General features: G+C 38.1%; 1 protein-coding gene across 2 annotated transcripts in view; it reads right to left on the bottom strand.

Moving 5' to 3' along the window:
- LAMA2 (laminin subunit alpha 2) overlaps window positions 1-14484 on the bottom strand; it is a 379509-nt gene extending 365025 nt beyond the window's left edge. The window contains exon 1 of one of the 2 annotated variants that reach the window (XM_075748052.1): window positions 14315-14484. In XM_075748052.1, coding sequence (XP_075604167.1) covers window positions 14315-14402 — 88 coding nt within the window. In that variant the 5' untranslated portion in view covers window positions 14403-14484. The remainder of the gene's footprint in view (window positions 1-14314) is intronic. The other variant, XM_075748053.1, reaches the window with a different exon arrangement.
- Between the last annotated feature and the right edge of the window lie 10322 nt (window positions 14485-24806).

Here is a 24806-nt window from a genome sequence, read left to right as displayed (position 1 = left end):
CCTTCTAGGGTCTGACTCTGCAAACACAAAGCATTCTGCTAATAACAATAATTGGATATTTTTCAAAAGTCCCATACTGAGCATGTAAGCATTTGTAGAATAAGAACATTGAAAGTGTAGAATAAGAACACTGAAAGTGTAGAATAAGAACATAGAAAGTGTAGCAGTATTAAGTAAAGGACAGTATCTCTAACTATTTACACAAGCACTTTCTACAGCCAGCTTCACCACCCTCTCCATCGCTGAGGATTGCCTTAATACAAATATCACATTTTAAAAACACATACATGCCATGTTGCTATTTTTCTACTCAACTGATACACGTGGGGGGCTAATCATCCATATTCACAGAGACTGCAATAACAGAATATATTTGAAATACACATATATGTACATGATGGCATGCATTGCTTAAAAAGCATCAGCCAGAAGAGTTTCCTGGAATATTGTGCTGGAATACTCATATCTGGGAAGGAAACCTGACTGCAGCTTCTTTCTGTTTCGGTCAGTATGATTCAAGCACATCAATTAGATTTTAAAGAAAACAAATAATCCTGCATCACACATTTCAAATAATCGAATGCAACAATAGACCATGCAGTACCAGAGAGCACCTGTCTTCAGAAATGTTGCTATTTTTCACAAGTACATTCTGGACAAGAGTGCCTTTTCCTTTGAAAAAAAAATCCAAAACAAACAAAAAACCCCACACCATAAAACCTGTCTCTGTTTCTGAGGAATACGGAGGTCAGCACACAAACAGATGTTCTTCTCAGACAACAGCCTGTTTCCAAGAGAACACTACTTCTGTTTCTGGGACTACTGAAATAATCCCCTCAAGTCTTTTTTATCAGGCTGAAGACTGAACCACAAACAATTCAAGGTGTGTGCACCTCATCTTTTCATTTCAGCTCTTGTACCAAGTAAACTGTCAGATCCAAGGATAAGTTCTCCTGTCAGCAGAAGTCATGAACCTACTAGATTTAATAATATTAATAGAATAATAAAATTAATTCAGTATTCCATTATACATCCATGATATCAAAAGCACAATGCACTTATCTAAACAACAGTGTACAAGCTTCATTTATGAATGTGGAAAGAACAGCTTAGCTCACCTTCCAGGTACAGATCTATTCCAGATAGATAGATACAAGTAATTTCCATTTAATAGAAGTTATGCAGAGGCATTCCATAGAGAAATTGGATGGAATAATAATAATAATAATAATAATAGTAGTAGTAGTAATAATAATAATAATAATAATAAAAAAACATAAAATGTTTCTTACAAGGGTGGGAAATATGACCTGTCTCTAGTTTAGAATGTTCTAAAAATACTATTTAAAAAAGCAAAGTACATCAGAATAGCTACAGTCTGCTTATTTGTTTCTCCTTACAGTAAATCAGTCTATATTGCCACAGCTAGGGCATGTCTAGCAGCCAATCTGTCTGCTTTAAACTACATTGTCTGTATCTCAGGCCTATATCCATAGTCTAATACCAAAAATACAGATTGACTCAAAACTGTTCCCAAAATCTGAAAGTACTAGATAATTAATTCAGTTGGAATTTTAATGCAGCTTAGTAATATGCAGTAATTCTAAACATTATATGTGTTGCACCTTAGGTAGAGCAACATACATTGCGATGAAACCAAAGTGCTTCATTGCATAGTACAGCACACTGTTGCTATGTTACTAAATTGAGTTAACAATATGGAAGAAGATTTTAGTAAGATATAACATCCCCAAACAATAACTAGAGTTAAAATAGGTTTCAATTTCAGGGTTTGTTTTAGAACAAAGCTGCAAAGATATTCAGGAAGAAAACAGCTTGTGTGGGTTTGCTAATTAAAATTAATTAATTAATTAAATAAATAAATACAAATACACTCCTTTTCTTTCGTGCTAATTATATTTCCTAGTGGAAACTAAGGCTGAGAAGCATCATATCTTAAAATCTCTTTAGGACCAATAAGCTTAAATACACTCTTACACATTAAATCCACCTTAAAATTGAAAATAAGATGCCAGATACAATAAGCTTTGCTAATAAAAATGAATGTAAATTCTTTTAGAATAAACCTCTAAAACCTTGAGCTTACTTCTTAAGACACTTTATCCAATAAAGGCTGAATCTCTCACTGAAGTTTTTTTGCACTGGTAAAAATTACAAGAATTATTTGTACATAAAGAATTATCTACCTATTTGAAATTACCACTGGTCAAGTTTTTCATAAAACATACATACACTTGTAAGTGCATGCGTAGGAATGATTAATGTTCATGAAACTCAAGAGTGGGATTCTAGAAGTACCATCTGATGACATGCCAATCAATATTTTGATCCTCACAGATTTAGAACAGCTGTTTCTTCAGCTGATACAGTGAAAACATCTCAGCTTGGACACAGAAAAATTTAACTCCTAACAGAAGAGATTACTATGGATCTGTATATGTCATTTTAAACAACTTCCCCTTGCATGCCATTTCCACAATTCGTTTATCTTAATAGCTAATTGGTTTTGTTCACTGTTTAGGTACCACTATAAAGTCAAAGGAGCTGATACAAAGATAGAAACAAAGCTTCACTTAAACAGGAAACAACACTAAATGTTTCTTAATAGCTCTCTGTAGTGACTCACTCCCTAGTTTTCAACTATAGCTAATGCTTCATTTTAACTATTCATTCTGACAGCTCTGGGATCCTCTGGCTCCTCTTCTTCTTCCAGTCGTTGTAGAAATAAACTGCTTACACGCGCATATGTTGAGCAGAACATTAAGACAGAACAAAATGTTATGTTCTGGGTTGTATGCTCCTTTTACAAGGACTGGGACTGAAATTCTTGCCACGAGGAAGTCAGTAAGAATTTCACTGTAACTTCAAACAAACTTAACTTTCACACTAAAATAAGGACACATCACACACATCAGGTATTTTACTTGGATATTTCAACTAACAGCCATAAAGCAAAACTAGGTAGTGAATAAGAGAAAATTACTTCCTTGGACTCTCTGTGGATTTGGTTTAGCAGGGAATACATAAGTTCTGTTTCACTTCTAGAAAATAATTGTACAGGAACTGCCATACTGCAGACAGATGCTACATTTTTAAACTAATTCCAGAAGAGATTTAAAGGTCTGTTGTGCAGAATAGAGTGGCTTTTTACATGAAATTTAATAATTACTTGAGTTAATGAAACAGATTGAGCAGAGTAATTTCATCTTGTTCTAGATTGTCTTAATAATGTTGACTCACTTTGAAAATAAATGTCATATTACAGAGGTACTTAGATCAATTAATGGATTAATTCATCAATGGGTTTTCAATTAATTGGAAATATTTATTTTCATACTGTGCAGCCAAAATTCCTTCTAGAATTATTTTTAGAAACAACTCTATTGTATGGGACAAGAAGAGTCTAAAACAGTGCCCTTCACATACCATGTTCAAAGTCATGCACCTGAGCAGTATAAATGCTTCTCCAGTCACTTTTAACCCTGAGGGTCTGTCAGGTAATTTCAAGCACACACTACTCAGCCACTCGCCTTCTATTGCACAAAACTGATAGTCCATGCAACAGTTATCGGGAAGAAAATTCTCTGTTGTCATAACAGCAACATAGAAACATAAATAAAGACTGGTAATAACAGAGGAAGAGAGGTAGTAGTTAAAGTCCAATTATGCATGCTATAGTAGGGGTTGTTTTCACTTTGCATTTACGAGAAAGCTAGGGCAACAACTTATATCAAAACTGTTTAAGCCTTACTTTTCCTAATTTATTCAAACTGCCTGTGCAGTGGAATTTTCCATGCTGTGATTCTTTATGTTTCCAGGCGTAACTCTTCCTATGAAAATATTTACAATGAAAATGAAGGAAAAGTGAGACAATGAGAATTTCTTGCATGAGAAATGGGCAACTGGTTTGTTTCACAAATGCACAGAACTGAGGTAAATGATTAAAAGCAGAGTCTACATTTGAGCTACAATAGATTTCACCATTTTTGAAGCAGACTGCCTATAAATTATCCCATCTCCCATAGAGATGGAGACACTCACATGAAAAGTGATGGTCTATAAATGGTCATCTGTAGAACTGGAATTCCTGAGGACTCACAGCAGCATACAGCTAGATAAGGCAGAACACTTGGCTACTTACTGGATCTTTAATAATTGAGCCATAAGAAATTGGCTGCAGCCTGTTTAACTCAATGTTGTATTTTCTCATGTTAATTGAAGGAAAGAGGTTCTGCAGACCACTACTAGTATTACAACAAATTACTGAATAGCTTCCAATATAACAAATGTTCATAACTATCAATGCAATTTAAGACTAATTCCACCCCAGCGAGGCATATACCTCGTCAAAACCTTTGTGAATTCTTCCATAAATTGAGTTCTTTCCTTTTTTAATAGTGTACTGATAGTGTAGTTTAAGATACTTGGGCATATTCTCAAATACTCTTTTGAAAACCCAAGTCTACTATAATAGTCCTTACTAATATGTGTACTACAAATTCTTTGGAGACTTAGCCTTATAATATACACAAGCAACTCTGGCTCTTGCCAGTACAACATATTTATCCATGTATTGACTAATTCTATTCTTTATCATGTCTACAACTGTGTTCAGTTCTAAAACTATAGTTACAAGTTCACTGTGTTAGGCCTTTTTAAATATTAGCATCATAATTGCCAGCTTGCATTTCCCCTCTAATGAGGCTATTCATATTACCTGCTCAACAATTGGATATATAATGTCATTACTGTATCAGCACTTTCACACCAAGTTCTTCACATCCTTCCATAAATCTCAGATTCAAATACCTATTTCCCTGAGAGCTACTGAGCTGATTCCACTCATCAACCTTAACCAATCTATATCTGATTCCACAAACATTTTCATGCCAACAACAAATCCTATACCCAGCGTTGATGATAACTTAATAAATCAGTGTTTCTATCCTCCTGTATCTGCTCTTAAAAACAAAACCCTGAGGGCATTAGCTGTCTGTGTCCTCTATAATGCTAATCACAATCAGAAATTACTGTATATCTTTCATTAGTTTGCTCATCACCACAGTTTTTCTCTTGTGATCCAGCACCATATCACCTTCTGTATATACGGCACTTCTATTTTAATCTTAAAGAGCCTGGAATACAAAGACAAGGCTTAATATCAGCAAAGGTGAATTCCTGAAGCAAAAAGCTTGGTTTATTAACAATCATCTCACTGAATATCTAACTATTTTTATTTTCATTCTTACAGACATAAACAGCCTTCTCTCTCAAACCTTACCCCTCAAAAAGTACTTTATGTTCCTCAAGCAATGTTTTTAAGATGAGCACTGTCAAACTGTACCTGTATCAGTAAGCCATGTGTTCAAATTAAAAACCACAAATGACTAAAATAAAAAACAGATTATGTATGAAATCTATGTAATGAAAAATATAGAACCACTGTGCAAGGAACTATACACACAGTTTTACTCTCTGTCAAAAGTAACATACTAAACCAAGCACTGATCTCTCTCTCTTGCTAGTGGCATACATGTAATTTTACTATTTTGAGTTATATTACAGGACTTAATCAAGATGAAAGACAACAAGTGACCAGCAAAAGCAGCAAAAGACAAAAGCAGACCAGCAAAACAAGTAGTTGCATAAGAACCTATCACCACCTCTGAATCACAAAAGTTTTAAATAGTTATTTTGGGACAAATAGATATTGTGAGTAGAAGGAAAGTAGTGCACAAACAGCCACAGATGTGCTAGTATCATGAAGAACCAATAGATTAGTTAGAACACAGCTGCATCCATTGATCCCTCTAGGTATTAGCATCTAAGGACAGTCAGAAGTGAAATAATGAGAGTAACAATATTCACCAAAGGATAAGGTGTATCTTCAATGAATAGACAAATGACTCAGTGTAACAACTTGAGTTCCATTTTAGTCTTCTGGGACAGTGTTTATTTTCCCCAAGAACTGACTCAAGCTCTTGATGATGATTGTTGTTGTTGTTATAATTGTTAGTGTTGCTTTTACTGTCACTGTTCTATGCCACTGAAGTTTTTTCACCAATTAAACTATGAGCTTCAAACTCACTTCTAAATAACTCCTACCAATATGGCAAGCAGGCTCAGTGCATTTTCCCCTCTAGTTAACAAGCTATGAAGTTGATACAAGCATTTAACTATTAATTTTGCTGGGAAATGACTGCCTTATTCTCCATGTCAAAGATGTATCTGGGGGAGGAAACTGAAGCTGCATGCATAATCAATGATTATAGGGTATGCATGTAAAAGCTTCCCACCTACTCCGAACTTTTTTTAGTAAATATTTGCCGTATTTACTATATAAGCATGCCAAAAGTGACTGGGAGGGAGAAGCACACTTACACAGACCCTAAACCCGCACAACACACAACCTTAATACAATGGAACTAATTTAGAAGGCTGTGCCCAGCTGTAGAAAGACACTGTGCTTAAGAGAAGAATTCAGTATGCATATTACAAATATATTACACAATTAAATGTGTGTGGGTTTTTTCCCATGGTAAAGAAAACCTTTTTATGTGAGGGGTCATTCTTTAAAAAGGAATGATTAATAGAAAATTTTCTCCAATTATACCAAAATCAAAACCCAATGAGAAACATACTCTGTTTTACACCATGTACTGTATATGGGAATTCTTATATTCACAATTTGGGTTTTTCCACAATTGTCATAAAAGTTGACTAAAAAATTATCCACAGGGATGAAATGGTATCAAGAATTTATTTTTTCAGATAACATTAACAAATTCAGTCAACGATGGCTCAAGGTTAAACACATGAAATATATTTCTGATGCTCTGCAATCATCTTTTTGTTGCCACTACAAATAATTCACACAACTAAATCAGATGTGCAACTGTATCACACCCAAATCATCAGCTGTGGGATTTGCACAAACATACATGTCCTATTCCTGGTGGTTTCATATATCAAATTGAAAAGCCCTGTATGTTTTATTTATGTTACTTTGCATTCTTTGAAAGGCATGGATTTCTTCTTGTTTCATAGAGCGCGCTCTGGCTTTGAGAGGAATCCAAACTACTCTACCATTGCAGGTGGGTTTAGGAAATGCACAAAATATTTATCACTGCAACACAGTATTTTATCATATATATTTAGAAACATAGTAATATGTACAAATAATGCTATTTATTTATTCCTTCTCCCAGCCTAAAAGTTATTCAGCAATAAATGTATAGCAGTAGTTCTGTATTCTCAATACAGGATATACTCCAGGAAAGTTAATATATAATGCATTTCCCTCTAATAGAGATTTTCCAGATATTTCTGTGGAACAGGATTATAGGCTGTTGAGCAGCTAACATAAACAAAGGAATACATTGCCATGTTCAGCATCTTCCATCAAAGCCTAAGAATAGCCTGAGTGAAAGTGGCATCTAAAACTCCCAGGGTTCATCTGAGGAGCTCGTGTATATGTAGAAAACCAAATTAAATCCACATTAAATCTTAAATCAACTCTCACTGGAAGTGTGCAGAAAAACAGTGCTTCTGATTTCTTTTTCTCGCACCTCTACGTTCCCAGTTGCCAACTCCCAGCTTTGCTCTATTTTCCCATAGCAGTTTAGAGGCATTTTCCAAACTTTTCTGATGAAGAATTCTTCTGATTCTTTCTAACTGACCTCAAATACTGTCCCCATTCATTGGGATAGGTGAGGAATGACAAGATATAGTAATTTGTTATTAAAAAAAAATGATATAGCTATAAAAATATTTTTAAAATCCTATTTTGTGCACTTTTTAGTAATTTTCTTTTTTATTACATCTTAAATCCATGAATTATGACAGTAGTAGTTACACGTGTCAGTTGAGACAGAATAAGGCGTTGTAATGGTATTTGGATAATCCACTCTGCGGGAATGTTCATTATTCTTCCTGAAGTTTCACAAGAGTTCCCTGGCATAATACTGCTACAGCTGCTTTACAGCCTAATGTTATTACAAGGTCTGATTCAAAGATAATGTCTGCTAGAGGAATCTGGCAGGGAGCAGAGTCCTAGGAAAATCCTTGTGATGCTGAGGTGTAACTAATGGAGACTGAACTCCTAAAAACATTGAGGGTAGTAACAGCTATTTGTTTTGAGTTTTGCAAGAATCCTGAGAGATTTTTGTTACTTCTCAGAACAAAAATCACACTAATTCAGATTACTTTTTCTGGAAATCTCATCATCTTTCTAATCTAAATAAACTGTAAAAAATAAAAAACAAAAAAGAAGAAAGGTGTAATCTCTACCTTATCCATGGTACAGAAGTGATCCAAAATCATTGCCATTTTCTTCAGTACCTCTCTTATCTACATTTTCAGACTGAGGAGAACATCAAAACTGCAGAAAAGCAGGAACTAGGAATTGGCTATCAACTACAGTAGCTGGTACAAGAGAGTAAATAACAGGTAGTCATCAGCAGGAGTCAGCTCATGAACTAGCTTTATTGGCAAACATCAAGGAATTCCCTTTCCTGTTTCAAGGACATGGATGGAGTCAATACAAAGTTTAGCAAACATAACATATTTGTCTATATTTTACATCTGATTTGGTCTGAGTGTGTCCTGAGTTGTTAGTGTGTGACATATGAGTTTTCAGATATTCTAGACAGAACTCTCATTGAGGAGAAAAATATGCAGTAATTAAGGGCTTACTATCTTAACTTACTTAAGAAAAAAAAAGTTGGGAAAGAATAGGAGATAAACAGGTACACACAATGGTACACATTTGCATGTATTAGTGTCTTATCACCATTCCTGACCTACAAATATAAGGAGTCTGGACTTCAGGGAAAAAAAAAAGAAAAAAAAAAAAAGCAAGAAAAAAAAAGAAAAAAAAAGGAAAAAAGAAAAAAAGAAAAAAGAAAAAAGAAAAAAAGATAAAAAAAGAAGGAAAAAAAAAAAAGGCAAGCCTGCACCAGGAATTCATGCTGCCTTTTATTCCAAAATACTATAATCTCCAAAAACTGTCAGTCCAAGTAGCTGGATAAGAAATTAGAACATGTGTGGGCGGATTCCTTCCTCCAGCCTGAATTAATTAAAAATGATTGTTTGCTGTATTATTTTAAAGCGGATTTTTGGAACAGGTTAAAGAACCACTGTTCTGACTTTAGTATTTCAAGCCTAATAAGAAAGACTCCTGTAAAAAACTTGTAGGAGGAAAAATTAATAATAAGGGGTTTAAACATAAAGTGTATCTTATGTTTTTATTTGTTGCTTGGACAAATTCACGCATTCCTGTACAAGACCTACCTCATTCAGTTTGGCTGTGGTTATTTCAAGCTAAAGCATGTACACAAAACCCACACAAATTCATGTCTCCAGTCAGTCTGGGCAATTCTAATACCTTAGGTTGGCCCTTAATTACTATGTATTCTTTTCTCACATTCTGAACCTGAAACACATATTGATACCCTCTGCTTTCACTTTCTCAACAAGTTATATAAGAAAATAATATGGACAACAACTTTGAAGTAAAATATTATGAGCAATCATGTATTAAGAGCAGCATCTCCCAAAATTTTGGGGCTGGCTAATCTCTATTGATCAGGCAGCACTAAATACTCCTAAGAGAGTTTCTAGAACTGATCAATATCAGTCTTGTATACATAGATTAAAAAAAAAAGAAACAAAAATCCTAATTTCCAGATCATCAGGAGTTTATCTGGCAAAAAAAATTTAGTAGCATATAGAATGAATGTAAAAAGGATATACATATAATGTACTTTACTGCAGTACACCTTCAGTGAACAAGGCTTGTTACCTGTTATAAAATCCTGAAATCGGATTAAAAAATTTACACATTGTAAGATGCCTATCCTCCACAATGGACATATTCTTCTTCATATTCTTGAAGCCAGAGCCCTACATATGTAGATTGACTAGACTGGATGTATTAGATAATAGCTAAATTCTACCTTTCCTCTCATAGAAGAGAAAATACTTTGGGGCTCTGTCTCTCAAATAGCCATTGACTTTCAGTGATTATCTTAAAGAATTCTACATTGCTTTCAAATTTTGTTGATACTGGACAACAGCTTCAAAATTTATTTAGGTGAGAACAAGCTGATAAACAGAGCAATCACCTAAGCCTTGTTCTCTCAGGAAAGTAGAATGCAAATTTATCAACATTATTCTTTCCAATACCAACTAAATCATTTACAAGCACCATTCTCCAGATAAAGTCAGCAGAACGTTTTGAATAGTTAAGTGCCATCTATCATGATGGAAATGCTCTCTATATCAAGATTACAGCTGGGGAGCAGGGGTTGGTCATTTTTGAAAACTGACTGTGCTGGTTTTGGCTGGGATAGAGTTCATTTTCTTCACAGCAGCTACTACAGGGCTATGCTTTGGATTTGTGCTGAAAACAGTGTTGATAATTCAGGGATGTTTTCATTACTGCTGAGCAGTGCTTACACAGAGCCAAGGCCTTTGCTGCTTCTCACACCACCCCACCAGTGAGTAGGCTGAGGGTGCACAAGAAGTTGGGAGAGGACACAGCTGGGACAGCTGACCCCACCTGACCAAAGGGATATTCCATACCATATGACATCATGCCCAGCATATAAACCTGGGGGAAGAAGAAGGAAGGGGGGGACATTCAGAGTGATGGCATTTGTCTTCCCAAGTAACTGTGACATGTGCTGGAGCCCTGCTTTTCCTGGGGATGGCTGAACACCTGCCTGCCCATGGGAAATGGTGAATGAATTCCTTGTTTTGCTTTGCTTGTGCACATGGATTTTGCTTTAACTATTAAACTGTCTTTATCTCAGTTCATGAGTTTTCTCACTTCTACCCTTCTGATTCTCTCCCCCATCCCACAAGGGGTCAGTGAGCGAGTGGCTGCGTGGGGCTGAGCTGCTGGCTGGGGTTAAACCCTGACACTGACCTTACTCCAAAAAGAAACAGGAGACTTGAGCTTTGCTTTACCAGATTACATTAACAAAGCATCTGTTCTTTTTCTCTCCAGAAACAGAGGTTCTAAATCCACACGACATCCTTCAATCTTAATATGTGAAATATCAAAATTATGTCCCATTATCCTTGTCTCTTGACTTTTCAGAGTACACTGTACAATATGCATACATGTATGTATGTGGGAAGGAATCTTGTAACTCCTCATTTCCATGAGATAACACAGAGAGAACAGTTTTGAACGAAACTCCGAAAACTCATTTAAAAACCCTACACTTACAGACAGACCTAAAATATTGACCAACCTGCCACCATCCATTGCCTAACAGACTGGGACCAAACATATTCTGCTATGGTTCACGTTTACCCCTCAGTTCTCTTTCAAGTGAGAAATTTCCCTTTGACTTTATAAGCATCCTATACATGTCACCTCTTGGAGTCAACTTACACTTCTGATCTATGAGATGCTAAGAAACACCTGTACTCCGTGAGCTATCTCCACTGATGTCAGCAGCTGACACCACAGATCAAATTACTGTTCAGTGTATGTTCCTTAGCCCTGTCCCTACTATTTACACCTTTCACAGATATATAGCTTCAGTTCTCTCTCATGATAGATACTTACACCTTCTTTTAATAAAAGGATTAATTTTTCAAGATCAAAAGCGAGTTTTTTGTTCCTTTCTAAACTATGACTATTTTGTTTCTCTCACAAAGAAAGGAGGAGGATCAACCAAGGTTCAAGATTCAAAAGGAACTTTATATAGCACTTCAGTAAGTTTGCCTTAATGGCAAGTTATGCATACATTGAAGAAACACTGTTATAGAATGTATATGCCTTTCTGCTCCTGATTCTTCCATTTTATGAAAAATTCTACAGGACTACTTGGTGTTCAAACAAGAGAAGAACAAATAACATGTGTAGCTGAAAAAAAAACCCTAAAATTAACTCCAGGTTTCTGACCACAATAAATCTTCTACCAACTTTAAAAAAAAAAAAAAAAAAAAAAAAAAGCGCAACCAAACCAAACAACAAAAAAACCCACCCAGAATTACAGACTGTTCTCATCTTTGAGGTGCAAAATGTTCTTGAACTGTTCTGTTCTAAAAAACAACATGGGAATTCATTGTGATGTCTCAAATACTGTTTTTCAAAGCATTGCAGCTCTGTTACATAATTTTCTCCACAGACATCCGACTAGTGCTAACAATTAGAGAGTATTACTTACCATCCAATGTTATGGGTTTTACCAAATAACTATTAAGTGGAAAAACAAAAGTTGTAAGTCTAAAGGTATAAACTATGGGTCCAGTAACATTCTTGTACATGTTAAAAATCCCTCAGGACTTCAGTGAAGTCAGACTTTTCTAACTTTTTCATTAGAGAGGAGTTCATTACCTCTTTGCCTGGGCAACACAGTGATATCTACATAGTGTTAGCACCTCCTAGCAGCTGTAACAGAACTTAGAAAGAAATTTAGAAGACAGTAAATGGCTTAAAATTTGGCAGGCCAGCACTTGAATTCAACTGTGAGGATTAGAAGGGCCCATCATCACATTATTAACATTTAATTAAAAGTCCTAGTGCTCCTCACTGAATTATCAGAACTCAGTTATAACATAATACCAACAATGCAGCAGATGAATGTCCAAGACACCCACTTCTAATTTAAAAGGAAAATAATCATCATATCCCTTCACTGCAAAAGTTAAAAAAACCAAAGATACTGCATAAAGAAAAGGACATTCTCCAAAAGTGTCTGTGTATGTGTGAGAAAGAAAGAATATTAAAAAAAAATGCCAAATCAGTACTTTTCTACTATGAATTAGCTGGCAGGGGGAAAAAAGAACAAGAAAAAAATAGCAAGAGGAAAATGTATGATATACTACTATATCTTAAATGCTCTAGTTTTAAAATCTCAGTCTTCAATGTTTACCAATAAGTCATCATCTAAACACAGTCTAATTCTGGATGAGTTCTTATCTACACAGACACTTGATCAACTGTCGTTTATCCTCACACAGTAAAATTAGTATTAAGGAGTCAGCTGCTTGAGAGACTTTTTCATGAAATGACAGAACATCCTGTTTTCCAAAGTAAATCCTAAACCCTAAAAATTCCTAATCCAAAGTGTTCAGCCTATAGTATGACATCAAGGTCAAATAGAAGCTCGATGCTATTCCAGTGGCTTTAATTAGTTTTATTTTAACACACTCCTGGTGTCTTCTTACTGAATTCTTTTTAGCAAGGCTAAAAATGTAAAGAGCAGCAAATGCAAGCACCAGAAGGAATACTGTGAGCTGCAGAACAGTTCTAAGCATTTCCTACAAGAGCTGATAAATTTAATAAAGCTTATTTCTCCCATATCTGTACATCATCCTTTTTGATCTTCCCACATAACACTAACTGAAAAAGAAAATAAACAAAAAACCCCTTAGTGCCGACACACCTAAACACCGTATAATGGAAGATGATTGTACGTGTAAGACATTGACTGCTCGTCCAGGATACAATTGATTCGGTTCCCATTCCAGTCGTGGTCAGTTTTTAACACCTAGAAAAGCTGTATTACTGGGTAAGTGCATCAAATTGTCGCTTAAGTAAAAGCAGCCCGAGGAGCCCGCATTGTTTCAATACAGCCTACCAAGCTTCCCCTAATCACGGAGATGCCAACAGACGGGCACAACACGGGGAGAGGGCTGCCAACAGATTAGCCTGTAAAGACTATGTGACGCTTCGGGGACCAGCACATGTCGTCCAGTCGTCCCTAAACTATAAGTACGATGTGGCCGTCCGTGTTGAGTCATAATGCACCTCATCTGCCATGCCCTGAACCGTGACTTTGCCTCTTAATAAAAGCGTGTGTTTGAGAGTTAACGGGAAGAGGGAGCGGGAGACAGAGCGTCGGGGGGCGCAGACCAGCACCCCGTTCCGTTCCCCGCCGGGACCTCGGCAGCAGCGCCCGCGCGCGCGGAGCCGGGCGATCCTGCCCCGGGGCGGGGCGGCAGCAGCGCGCACGTTACGCGGGCGCGGCAGCGGCGCGGCAGCCGCTCGGCGGGGTGGGAGCCTGCGGCCCCGACCAAGGGCTGCGCTCCCGGTGTCACAGCAGCTCTCCTCGGCCCGGCCGATGTACCAGCGGTGGTGCCCCGGCAGCGCTCCACCGCCGGGTCCGTCCCCTCTACAGGCTGGGGGTTACTCGTCGCGCTCCGTCCCTGTCCCCCCGACCCTCCCGTCACCACAAGGACTCCCAAGTCAGTGGCAAGGTCGCCTCCCCCTGTACGTCCTCCGCGGCCCCGGCCGGGGCGAGTGAGGCACGGGCTCCCCGCTCCCCTGTACCTCTTTGCGGCGGCGGCGGCGGCGGCGGCTGGCCTCGGCTGCCGAGCGCCGCCAGGAGCAGAAGGAGCGGCAAACTTTCCCGTGCCATGGCAGCCGACCTGCTCGCTCGTCCCGCCTCGGGACAGCCAAGCGAGTGAGCCGCCGCCGCCCGAGAGAGGAGAGAAGACCCCGCTGCCCCGGGCATGGAGCAGGACACACCCCTGTCCCCCCCCCACCCCGCCCCGCCGCTCTCCGCCCCGCCGGGCCGCGTCTCCGAGGGCAGGCGAGGCGCGAGACCGAGCGGGGCCGGTGGGCGCCCAGAGGGAGTAAAGCCGGGAGCTGCGGCCGAAGGAGGGGACAGAGGCTGCCGCAGGCTCCCCGCGGCGTTTACCGCGGCCGGGGGCGCACGGGGAGGCCGCGGAGGTCCGCGTTTCGGGAGCGGCCAGGTAGCGCCCGGAGAGCAAACGAGGCGCCGCGCGAGGAGGGCGGCACGTGCCCTCCTAACGGCCGCGGCACCCGCCGTAACGGCCGCTCCCGCCGGCTCCGGGGTGCCGCCCTGCACCGGCACCCTGCGCCTCCTGGGGATCGGAAAACAGCGCGGAGCCTCCCTGGAAACTGTCTATTTAAAAACGAAATATTTATCGAGTTATCCGAGAGAGATAAAAATACCTGTACTGTGGAGAAAAAGAAAAAAAAAAAAAAGGTTTTCGGGTAGACATTCGGAAAACTAGAATTGCAAATAAGCCAAATACTGTGTCTGGGAGTAGTATGTCAGCACTAGCCACATATGACAGGAAAAAATCCATATTACTGCATAAAGGAAAAATTAACGTTGCATTAAAATAAAATGCTGATTAAAATCTATTGCATAGTTTTGCTAAAAAAAAAAAAAACTTTAAAAAAGTCAATAGAAACCGATTTTGACAATGGAAGGAAGAGAACAGCAGGGCTTCCAACCTGTGTGCAAGCTGACTGAAAAATTACATAATAATAAATTGTTAGGAAAAGTGAGCTGGGCTGAACTGACGGTGTATCTGCACGAAGGTACAAAAATAAGATTGTGCTAGCAGCCCGTTTCTGACTTGCTTGGTCACCCCTGCATCTTCATAGATCTCAAACCACAGCGCTTCAAACTGAACGTTCTTTATATTTCACATAGAGATTCAGCAATTATATGCATTTCCCGACATAAGTACTTCAGTGTGTGTGCACACAAATGCATCTTTACTTGCTGAAGTCAAGACTGAGCAGCGTCAGGGATAAGTATGCGCAAGCCTGAGTTTGATACATTGTCTGTTTTAGCTCTCAAACCACAGCATTTTCTGTTGGTAAATTTGTCTGTTACTTTAAACCCCATTTCAAGGAAGGCGGCATTTTGTGTATAATAGACTGTTACATCCAGCAACACAGCCTGCTTGTTTCTCTCACTGTCATCCCGCCCTGAGTAGATTCATTCTTTCTCTTCACAGTGACTGCTCACTTTTGAGGTTTCACCCCAAATGGCCTGGGCTCTGCTGCTGGGATTCCTGTTACCGGACACCCATTGCTTCCGCAGTCTTCTAGAAACTGTTCCCCCAGTACATGGTGGCAACAATAATGTTCTTATATGGCTCAACCATTTGTCACTCATCAGTCAATGGAAAATACTCTTGCCAAGAGATGATGTAGCCGCCTTCTGCACTTCTTACTGGGAAACCCAAGTTCAAGGTTCATCTTGATGATTTTCATCTTGTCAACTGTTTGCTTTGTTATGGAAGTATATACACAGTCAGTGAGCTGTGAGGGACAGAGAGGGAGACGATGTTTATGACACTATGCACAATTTTATCACTATCACTATTTAGTCCATCAAGTAATCCCATACAAGCAGTAACGGTTGCTTCTCCCTCTGCAATTCCTTTCATGCAAAAATTTTGACTGCAAGGAATTGTGCACATATGCAAGAGGAATAAACTAGTGAATTGTTAAGTACAACAAAGTTAAACCACTTCATCCCAAGTATATGCCTGTAACTTGGAGAATTCAGTGCCAGTTTTATAGGTAGGGATTCGACTACATCTACACTGATTTGATTCTAAAAACACATTTATCACTTGAATGAGGTCAAACGTAGTGGCAGCTGCTGCATAAAAGCCATACAAGCATGAGTTGCATACTCCCCCAGCTGGAGGAATTCTTTCCAGGGCTCCAAGAGCTGCAAGCGCTACTGATGAGTTTGAGGTAATACTCCAGAAGCAGATTGTAGAAACTGAAAGTGAGACCTGAAGGCAGGATCCTCTGCTGCTTTATGCAAAGAAGGTCTCATTAGATCTTAGATAGAAGGCTCAGATATAGATTCACCACTTACTGGGGCTGAAATGGGTTTTGACTTTATGTTCAAAACTATCTTAACAACCTTTTTATTCATATCCAAAGATAAGTCAAATTTGCCCTTGTCACTGCTGGGTTTTCCTGTGTACCAGCCTTTCTTGCCTCTGCAACTTCTCAGGTTGCTTTAGTCTCAGGAACAAAAGCTAGTACTTTTTCAGTGCCTGTTCCACTGTGTTTTCCTTTTTTTAGGTATCTGCAAAATAACTCCATGACTTGCAAATTTTTAAGATCAACAGCAGATTGGTTGTAGGGGTCCCTACTTCCCCAGATATCAGTATTACACCAATATCAAACCCCACATACGTTATTTACCTGATCTTTTCTTCAAATCAGCTTTTCCTGCTGTTGAGCTTGTATGGTCTTCGGCCATGTGAGACAGCGTATAAAGAACTCAGCCTAGTTCCAGTTCAGCTGCACTGTTGTCATACCCAGGTACCTAATCACCAGTCAGAGCCCACATTGACATCTCTGTACCTGCACACCATACCTATAAACTTTAATAATTTGGGGACACAGAGAGGCAAGATATGCCAGGATAAGCTGCTGACTTATTAAATCAACAATATTTTTCATACTATAAAATGCTGAGCTATGTCAAGAAGCAGCAGGAGGGGACTGCTCTGAAAGGGGAGGCAAGTTGGAAGATGAAGACAAGACCAGGGTAGGCAGGAAGAGCAGGTCTGGTGATGATAACCAGGCTCAGCCAAGAGTCCACATCTCCAGACAGGTTCACAGTGAGGAGACAGATCTGAGGACAAGCCAGGAAGCCAAGTCTGTATAAATCAGGGTCAGGATCAGTGAGGTGCAAAGCAAGGCACAGATGTGCAAAGCGCAGGCAGAGACTGAGGGCAAGGGCTTGAGTTTAAATGCAGCACCCCCTTGTTAAATGCAGGGGGGCACCAACAAGGCTTCTCCAAGCTCTTCCTCACACATCGAATGTGTCACCACTGCCTGACACAATGTTACACGACTGTGCCAAGTCAGAGGTGGCCTTGAGCACAGGCAGCCAAACCCATAGGAGTGGGGAGAAGAGGCTGCAGAGCCTGTAGGTACACTCAGGGCCATGGCAAGCTGGACAAAATGGAGACAGATAGGAAGATTTTTAGCTATAGCACTGGCTAAAGGGGCAATAATGATCGTGTGCACTAAGGTGAGAACTGCTGGGCTGAAAGAAGGATGTGAGTAGACTCATCTGAGAACCAATATAACTTAATATTTTCATGACTTTTGCAAAAAAAATGAGAGGTTTTTTAATGAGTTTTGCTGATAAAATAAGATTGGGGAAGACCAATGTATACATCATAGATTTATACTTTTATGTATACGTATATACATTGTGAATTTATGCAATTTTTATTTTTGCTTACTGAAGTATAGAAAATTAGAAGATACTAAACACTACAAGGTCCAGAGTCATGCACATAAGGACTAACAGTAACAGTTTCCTATGAGCATTAACAATAGAGAATGTAACCTGAAACTCCTGGGTGGAAGTTAGTGAGTTACAAGGCATTTTTGAGTCACCAGAGTGATGCAGCTCTGAAATAAGCAAGTAGTGCCTAGGATACATAAGGCCTAGAATCAGATTAAATATTTCCAATGAAGATATGTAAATTAATACTGTTGTACTGTTGCATTGCACCTAGGATATCATAGGGAATTATGATCACCCATGTTCCAGAAGAATTAATTCGGACTTAAACAGAGCAGAGGCCTCTGGGGAATGGAGAACTTATCTGAGACACAATAGATTAGAAGGGTTTGATTTGTTTAGGAAAATACCTAGGAAAATAAGATGTAAGACAGTTCTAAGCATATCAGGAATGTTAACAGATGGAATTGTCACAAAAGGAAATGAGCATAAGCAAGATACAAATCAGTATAGACTGGAAAACTGGAAGATGGTTTCTAATCATTAGATGTGGAAACAGCGTTCTGTTAGAAGAGCAGAGGGAGAAAATTTAATTGATTTAAAAGTAGAGCTTGGCAGATTTATGAAAGTAGTTCCATGACAAACTTGCCTGCAAAAGGCAGGAGGAATGGATCTGATGACCTGTGCAACCCTGTCCTATATTCTTAACAGGACTGTAATCAAAGGACAAAGCAAATAAACATGAAAAAGAGGTTTAAAGGATAGAGAGAAGAATCAGATACAGCACTTAGAATGAGTTGAAATGAGTGAATCACAACAATCAAAGAATTAACCCTTTTTAGGGGCAAAGTGAGACATGGTCTGTGATTTGGACCCAAGTCAGGAGGGACCAGAGATGTCCTCGTACCAGGGCTGTGTTCATCCAAAGCACGTATTGGGGAAGAGACTGGCAAAAGACAAGATAAAGAAAGACAAGGGATAAAGAAATGAGATGTGTGGCTCGGAATCAATATCAAAGCAGGGAACAGAATTCAAGATCAAAGTAGACAAAGGAGACATGAAGAAAAGGAAGAATCTAACACTGATAGAAAGCCATTCTTGTGAGACCCTCTGTTGCTGGGGTCACTGCGTATTGTCAGTTGAAAGGCTGATATGCTAGCAGATGTGGGTAACTGCAGGTCAGGAAGTAATCCTGTAAAATTAAAGGGGGAAAGAAAGGAAAAGTAATCAAAATAACAGGGGGAGAATAGGATAGACCTGGGCCTAGGTAATAAGAGAGGGAAAATATGATAATTTGACAGGAAAGGCAGTAAAGAGAAGGATGATAATAGCAGTCACTGCATCCTCAAGAGTCAAGAGTCAAGAGCAGATTTGTTAGTTTGATGAGCTATAAATGGCATCAGGATGGAGCTCATTTCAGAATGGAGCTCATTTTGTTTCAAACCCTCCATTTTGCCTTGCTCACCACCCCTGTAATTAGTCATACTATGAATCTCATGCACCCAACCCACCTACTGCCATTATTTTTTATTAACTTTTATAAAGCTAAATGCTCGTCTACCTCACTATTGGTACTTATGCATAAGGAACAGATAGGAGTCATGGTGTTGCCTGATATTGGATTCTGTGTGCCATTTGTAAGTGCCACTCATTTCTTGTCTTGACTTCTAATAACTTCCTTTTAACCCATTGCCCTTTCTGACTATGTTGCTACTTTAAGTGGCTTTTGTTTTCATTTTGGTCCTGTGAGAAAGAAACAATTTGGAGAGCAATGGCAATGACATTATGTTAGCTTATGTTTAGCTAGAGTATGAAGCAGAAAGCAAATAGAGTTGCTCAGCCCATAATTAATTTTTACAACCAAAGCCTTTATATACTCTCCATAAATAATATACCTGTTGCAAAGCATTTTGTGGCTCTATTTTCAGAGAATCGGATAGCTGCCAAAAAAGACTTACTGATTTTAATAGCTACTCATTACAAAAAAACTAGAACTCACTCTGAAATGACACATAATCCTTTCAGTTTTAGAATGCATTTAAAAATAGTCTCTATCATTCATTTATTTAGGAGGTCTGTTGCATGTGAGAAACTGCCAAAATTATTAGAACCAATTAATAAGAAGAGTTAACATCTACTAATTTTGCCGTGAAGTATAACTTTGTCTCTCATGGAATGGAGATGAGGATTGTTTGGCTGAATCATCAGTGTGGGTTTTATGTTTCCCTGCCAGCCGTTAATGAATTGTAAAAAATAAAAATTAAATAATAATAATAAAACAGAAGATTAAACCAATTCTGTAGAATTATATCGACTTGCCTTCCTAAAAATGGATATTACTGCAAAACATGCAGACAGGGAGAGAAACAGATGGACGCTATCTGACAAATAAAATTTCCAGATACCGCCCCATCTGTTTCCTACTACACATTTCAGCTATAAGCTTTTTAGCATTATAGGGTTGCTTAGGTGACATTCCTCTTTGCAATGACGTCACACCCAAAGACTAGCAAAAGCAAGTTGATGCAGTAGTCTGAGAGCACAGGATCAGTTCAGTAGATTATTACCAATTTATATCCTCAAAAACACAGGCATTAAATTTCCCTCCTATATAATGGAAAGGTTTTATCTTCAAGAAATTATTTGATAAACTCTTTGGTTTCCTTTTGAAATAATTTCCCAGAAATATTAAGACCAGCAAAATTAGAGACAAAAAATCAAAATGTGCAGAAAACGTTGCTTCACAAAGATAGTAAAAGAGATGTTCTTATAAGTACACTGGAGACATTAGGTCATTGTCAGTTAAGATGTGAGGAGTACCGATGATCTCCTGTAGATTTGAAGGCCATATTACTTTATCTGGTAAAATCTAAATTTTTAGCTCTTCTGTTTAATTTTTATTATGTTTTCTTCACTCCCTGATACATTTCTAAACAAAATTTATTTTTCCTCTCTGAGACTCTCAGTGACTTCATTTATGTAAGAAAAATGTGTTATGGAAATTGCTACATATTACAAAACCAGAATTCATTAACTAGGAAGTGTCATGGCCCTAAGGAGGATATCCATACAGACTATCCAAAAGGCAACACAGTTCAGATTCCTCCCAGTGACTTCAAGGAATCAAAATGGGCATTAGTCTATCGACGTATTTAGAGCAATGTCTTTCATCACCTGGATATTCATGGAGACAACTGAAATGAGTGTGAAGTGTTAGAATCAGTGAAATCAGTGACATGGTTAAAGTTGCACATGATTATGTCTTACTGAGCTGGTTGTACTGTCATTTGATACACTAAGGAAAAATCTTTGGCATTTTACTGGACTCAGGATTTTAGAACTGGATCAAGGCTTTTTATCATAGCATATTTGAAGCTGATGACAATTTTGGCTTAGAATAGAGAAGCCTGTAACTAACTAGAGAGCAAATAGGATGGATGGATGGATGGATGGATGGATGGATGGATGGGAGAAAGGGAGAGAGAGAGAAAGAGAGAGAAAGAGAGAGAGAGAGAAAGAGAGAGAGAGAAAGAGAAAGAAAGAAAGAAAGAAAGAAAGAAAGAAAGAAAGAAAGAAAGAAAGAAAGAAAGAAAGAAAGAAAGAAAAGAAAGAAACCTTTGAATCCCTTTTTTCAGCTGATTTACTCCCAAACATAAAGGGCCAAGCAAGAGATCTTTAAAGAGTTCTTCCATGCAGCTGCTCTGCAAAGTGACAGCTACTAAGTGCATTCTTATCTATTTTGATGAAAAGTCAATCTGTATACTTTGTACATTAGGAAAACCTGGAGAATATTGTAGAAGAGTAGTGAAGGTCACATTTTTGTCAAATTACATATTTGTGTATGTGGCCAAAAGTGAACGTATCATTTAAGCTGTTGCATACTTTTCCATTCAATAAAGAAGCCTCCGGACCTCATCCACAGCCTTAAAACTGGGGTTTTAGCAGTAGTTGCAGAGTAGATGTTTTTTTGACACACTTGAATTTTAGTTCTTATTTCTGGAGTAAAAAATGTGAAAATCTAGAAAGTGGAAATATACAAAAGGAAGAATTCTGAATGCAATGCCATCTTCAAGAGAATAGCATATCATGTCCTATTTAGCAAATACCTTTGTGTACATTTATAAAAACATCTGGCAAAGGGTCAGTTTCTGTACTGATAGAATACTTTCCTTTTAGCAATCTTAAAAAGTAAAATTAAGGGATGTTTCTAATGTGTACATATATCCTCAAAAAGAAAGTGCAATTTCGTGCCATCAGTAAATTATTTATTTTACAAGATTATAATCTTTTTGAAATAAAATTTAAAATGGTCAGATTAAACAAGCATCTTTAATTTAAATAAATACCCAATTACCCCATCTTTATTGATAGGTACACTGTATCACTGTTGGCTGGACTATTATTTTAGTCAAATAAAATTAGTCTATTGCATGAACTCTAAATGCTTTCGTTATTGGTATACCTGCCCATCTGTTATCCTGCAGAACTGTGCACACAGCACAGAAGTATATCCTACCTGTTCTAGACATCCAAAATAATACCACTTCTGCACAGAACCAATAAAATCATAGGAAGACACAGGCACGTGGAAAGTAATTCTTTAGTGAAACAGTTGATCTTGTTCTATCTTTATAGGCAAAAAAATGAATGTCTTACAGATCATCTCTCATCAAGCTTTAGCTTGACAGCTTGACTAAGATAAACAAGATACATTCCTAGGTTTGTTTTATATAAGGCTGGTGACTGGATGTTCAGAAGAACAGAAGGCTCTTCATTCTGTTTCTCCTCCTCAGCCCAAGGTTGCAGACTTCTAGAACTTGCTCCAAAATCTGTTTCTTCATGAAAGAAATGAGAAAACAAAATGAGAAAAAATGTTTGAGCTTAATCTAGACAATAGTTTTGTATATTGTGTATCATCAGACATGGTTTTTGTCGCCTTTTCAAGTTATTACCCCAAGGATGTTGAGATAGCATTATTTGATTTCTTTGCCTTATACAGTTGGCTTATGGAGAGTTCATTTGCTCATGCATTTGTTTCAATTTTAGGCACTATCTTTTTTAGTTTATAAATAGTAGGAAAAGGCTTGACACATACCAGAGCAATAAAATAGGACTATATGCACTGGGCAAATGCAGGTACTTTTTACTTCTCTTTGCTGGCATTTGTTGACATTTGTTGGATGTAATATACTTTCCTTTAGTAAGACTTTTGATGTCATCTCCTACAGGGTTCTCACTGGGAACCTGAAGACATACGGGCTGGATGAATTGACTGTTAGAAGGGCTGAGAATTGGCTGGACTGCCAGGCTCAAAATGTCATATGGCTTGACATCCAAATGGCATCCGGTAGCAAAATAACCAAGGGGTTGTAACTGGGGCACATAATGCTTAATTCATTCATCAAAACAGATTTGCAGATGACCCTAGACTAGTTGAAGTGTCTGACACATCAGCTGGTAGAGCTTCAGTTCTGAGGGAGTTGGAGAAACTCAAGCACTAACTAAAGCTGGTCAGAGCCGCAGCTGACCTGATATAACATTGGCAGGACAGAGGCTGGACTAACAGACCTCCAAACATCTCATCCAAACATTTCTTTCTGTGATTTTATGACATTTGTATGGCGTGCTTGCTGTTGCTCACAGAATATGATTCTTTCCTTTATAAGTTGTGAATGCTCTTGTAAGAAAATAGGGAGACTCTTATAAATTGATAGAGGTAAAAAAAAATACTTTCCCTTGGCAGATTATAGTTAATGCATTGCAAATCATTCCCTTTGTAACTAGTTTTCAAACTTATATGTTAAATCTTCTTATCCAATCACTGCATTTATAAGAGACTTGTTTTTACAAATGGATAATGAGGTATTTGACATAAACTATTTGCTGTGTTTGGAACATTAGACTCAATAAAATCTTAAAATACATATGAAATGAATATTAAAACCATGCATTATGCTTTAATAACATTAAATATAACACTAAAATAATAATAACAAATGTGTACATATAAATATGCTTCTGACAGTTGCTATGTATGGTTTTAATTTCCCACTGATATATATAGACCCACTTGCTGTATGTTAAATACTATTTTTTAATGAAAGCCACATCCATTAATGTATGTAAATGAATGATATATATCTCTCATAAATATTATCCATACTATTAAAAGTTTTAGTTACACCATTGGTGTAAAGTTTACCTGACTGGGATTGGAGAAAAACTTAAAGTAGTTTGATAATTACCTGTAATTCCAGACTTTAGGATGCTGATTAATTACTACAGGCAACTGTGTCCTAGCTCCATATTTTTATTGTCTTCTACTATAAACTTAACAAAATCTCACCAGGGACTTGTCAAGATTAATCTATTGTTTATGAAATCACTTAAAGTCTCCCAGTTCAGATTATTGAATATAAATAAATAATAAAAACAATTGAATATGATAAAACTTATACTAAATCCTATCTCAAATCTCCAAGAGTAGATTACTGATTCCTTACTGCTATGGTAGAGGGTGTTGATGTAATATTTGGGATGTTCTGTTCTGCAGGATATACATACATACAGAATGCAACACTGTCAAGTCAGTTCAGCTTCCGAATCTCCGGGTTAACATAAAATGGGTCCACATTCCAAAATGGACCACATCAATTAATTACCAGGGCAGCTGGGAACTACCAGCATGCATCCTCCCCCATCCTGAGAATCCATCTGCCTGCACTCAGGGCCAGCTCTGATGTGGTGAAGGCCTTGAGGAGAGCTATGAGA

This window comes from Balearica regulorum, chromosome 3 (genome assembly GCF_011004875.1).
Source record: "Balearica regulorum gibbericeps isolate bBalReg1 chromosome 3, bBalReg1.pri, whole genome shotgun sequence".
NCBI classification, from domain to species: Eukaryota; Metazoa; Chordata; class Aves; order Gruiformes; family Gruidae; genus Balearica; species Balearica regulorum.
The sequence above is the reverse complement of the archived record's forward strand: the minus strand, read 5'-3'. Positions and strand labels throughout refer to the sequence as shown.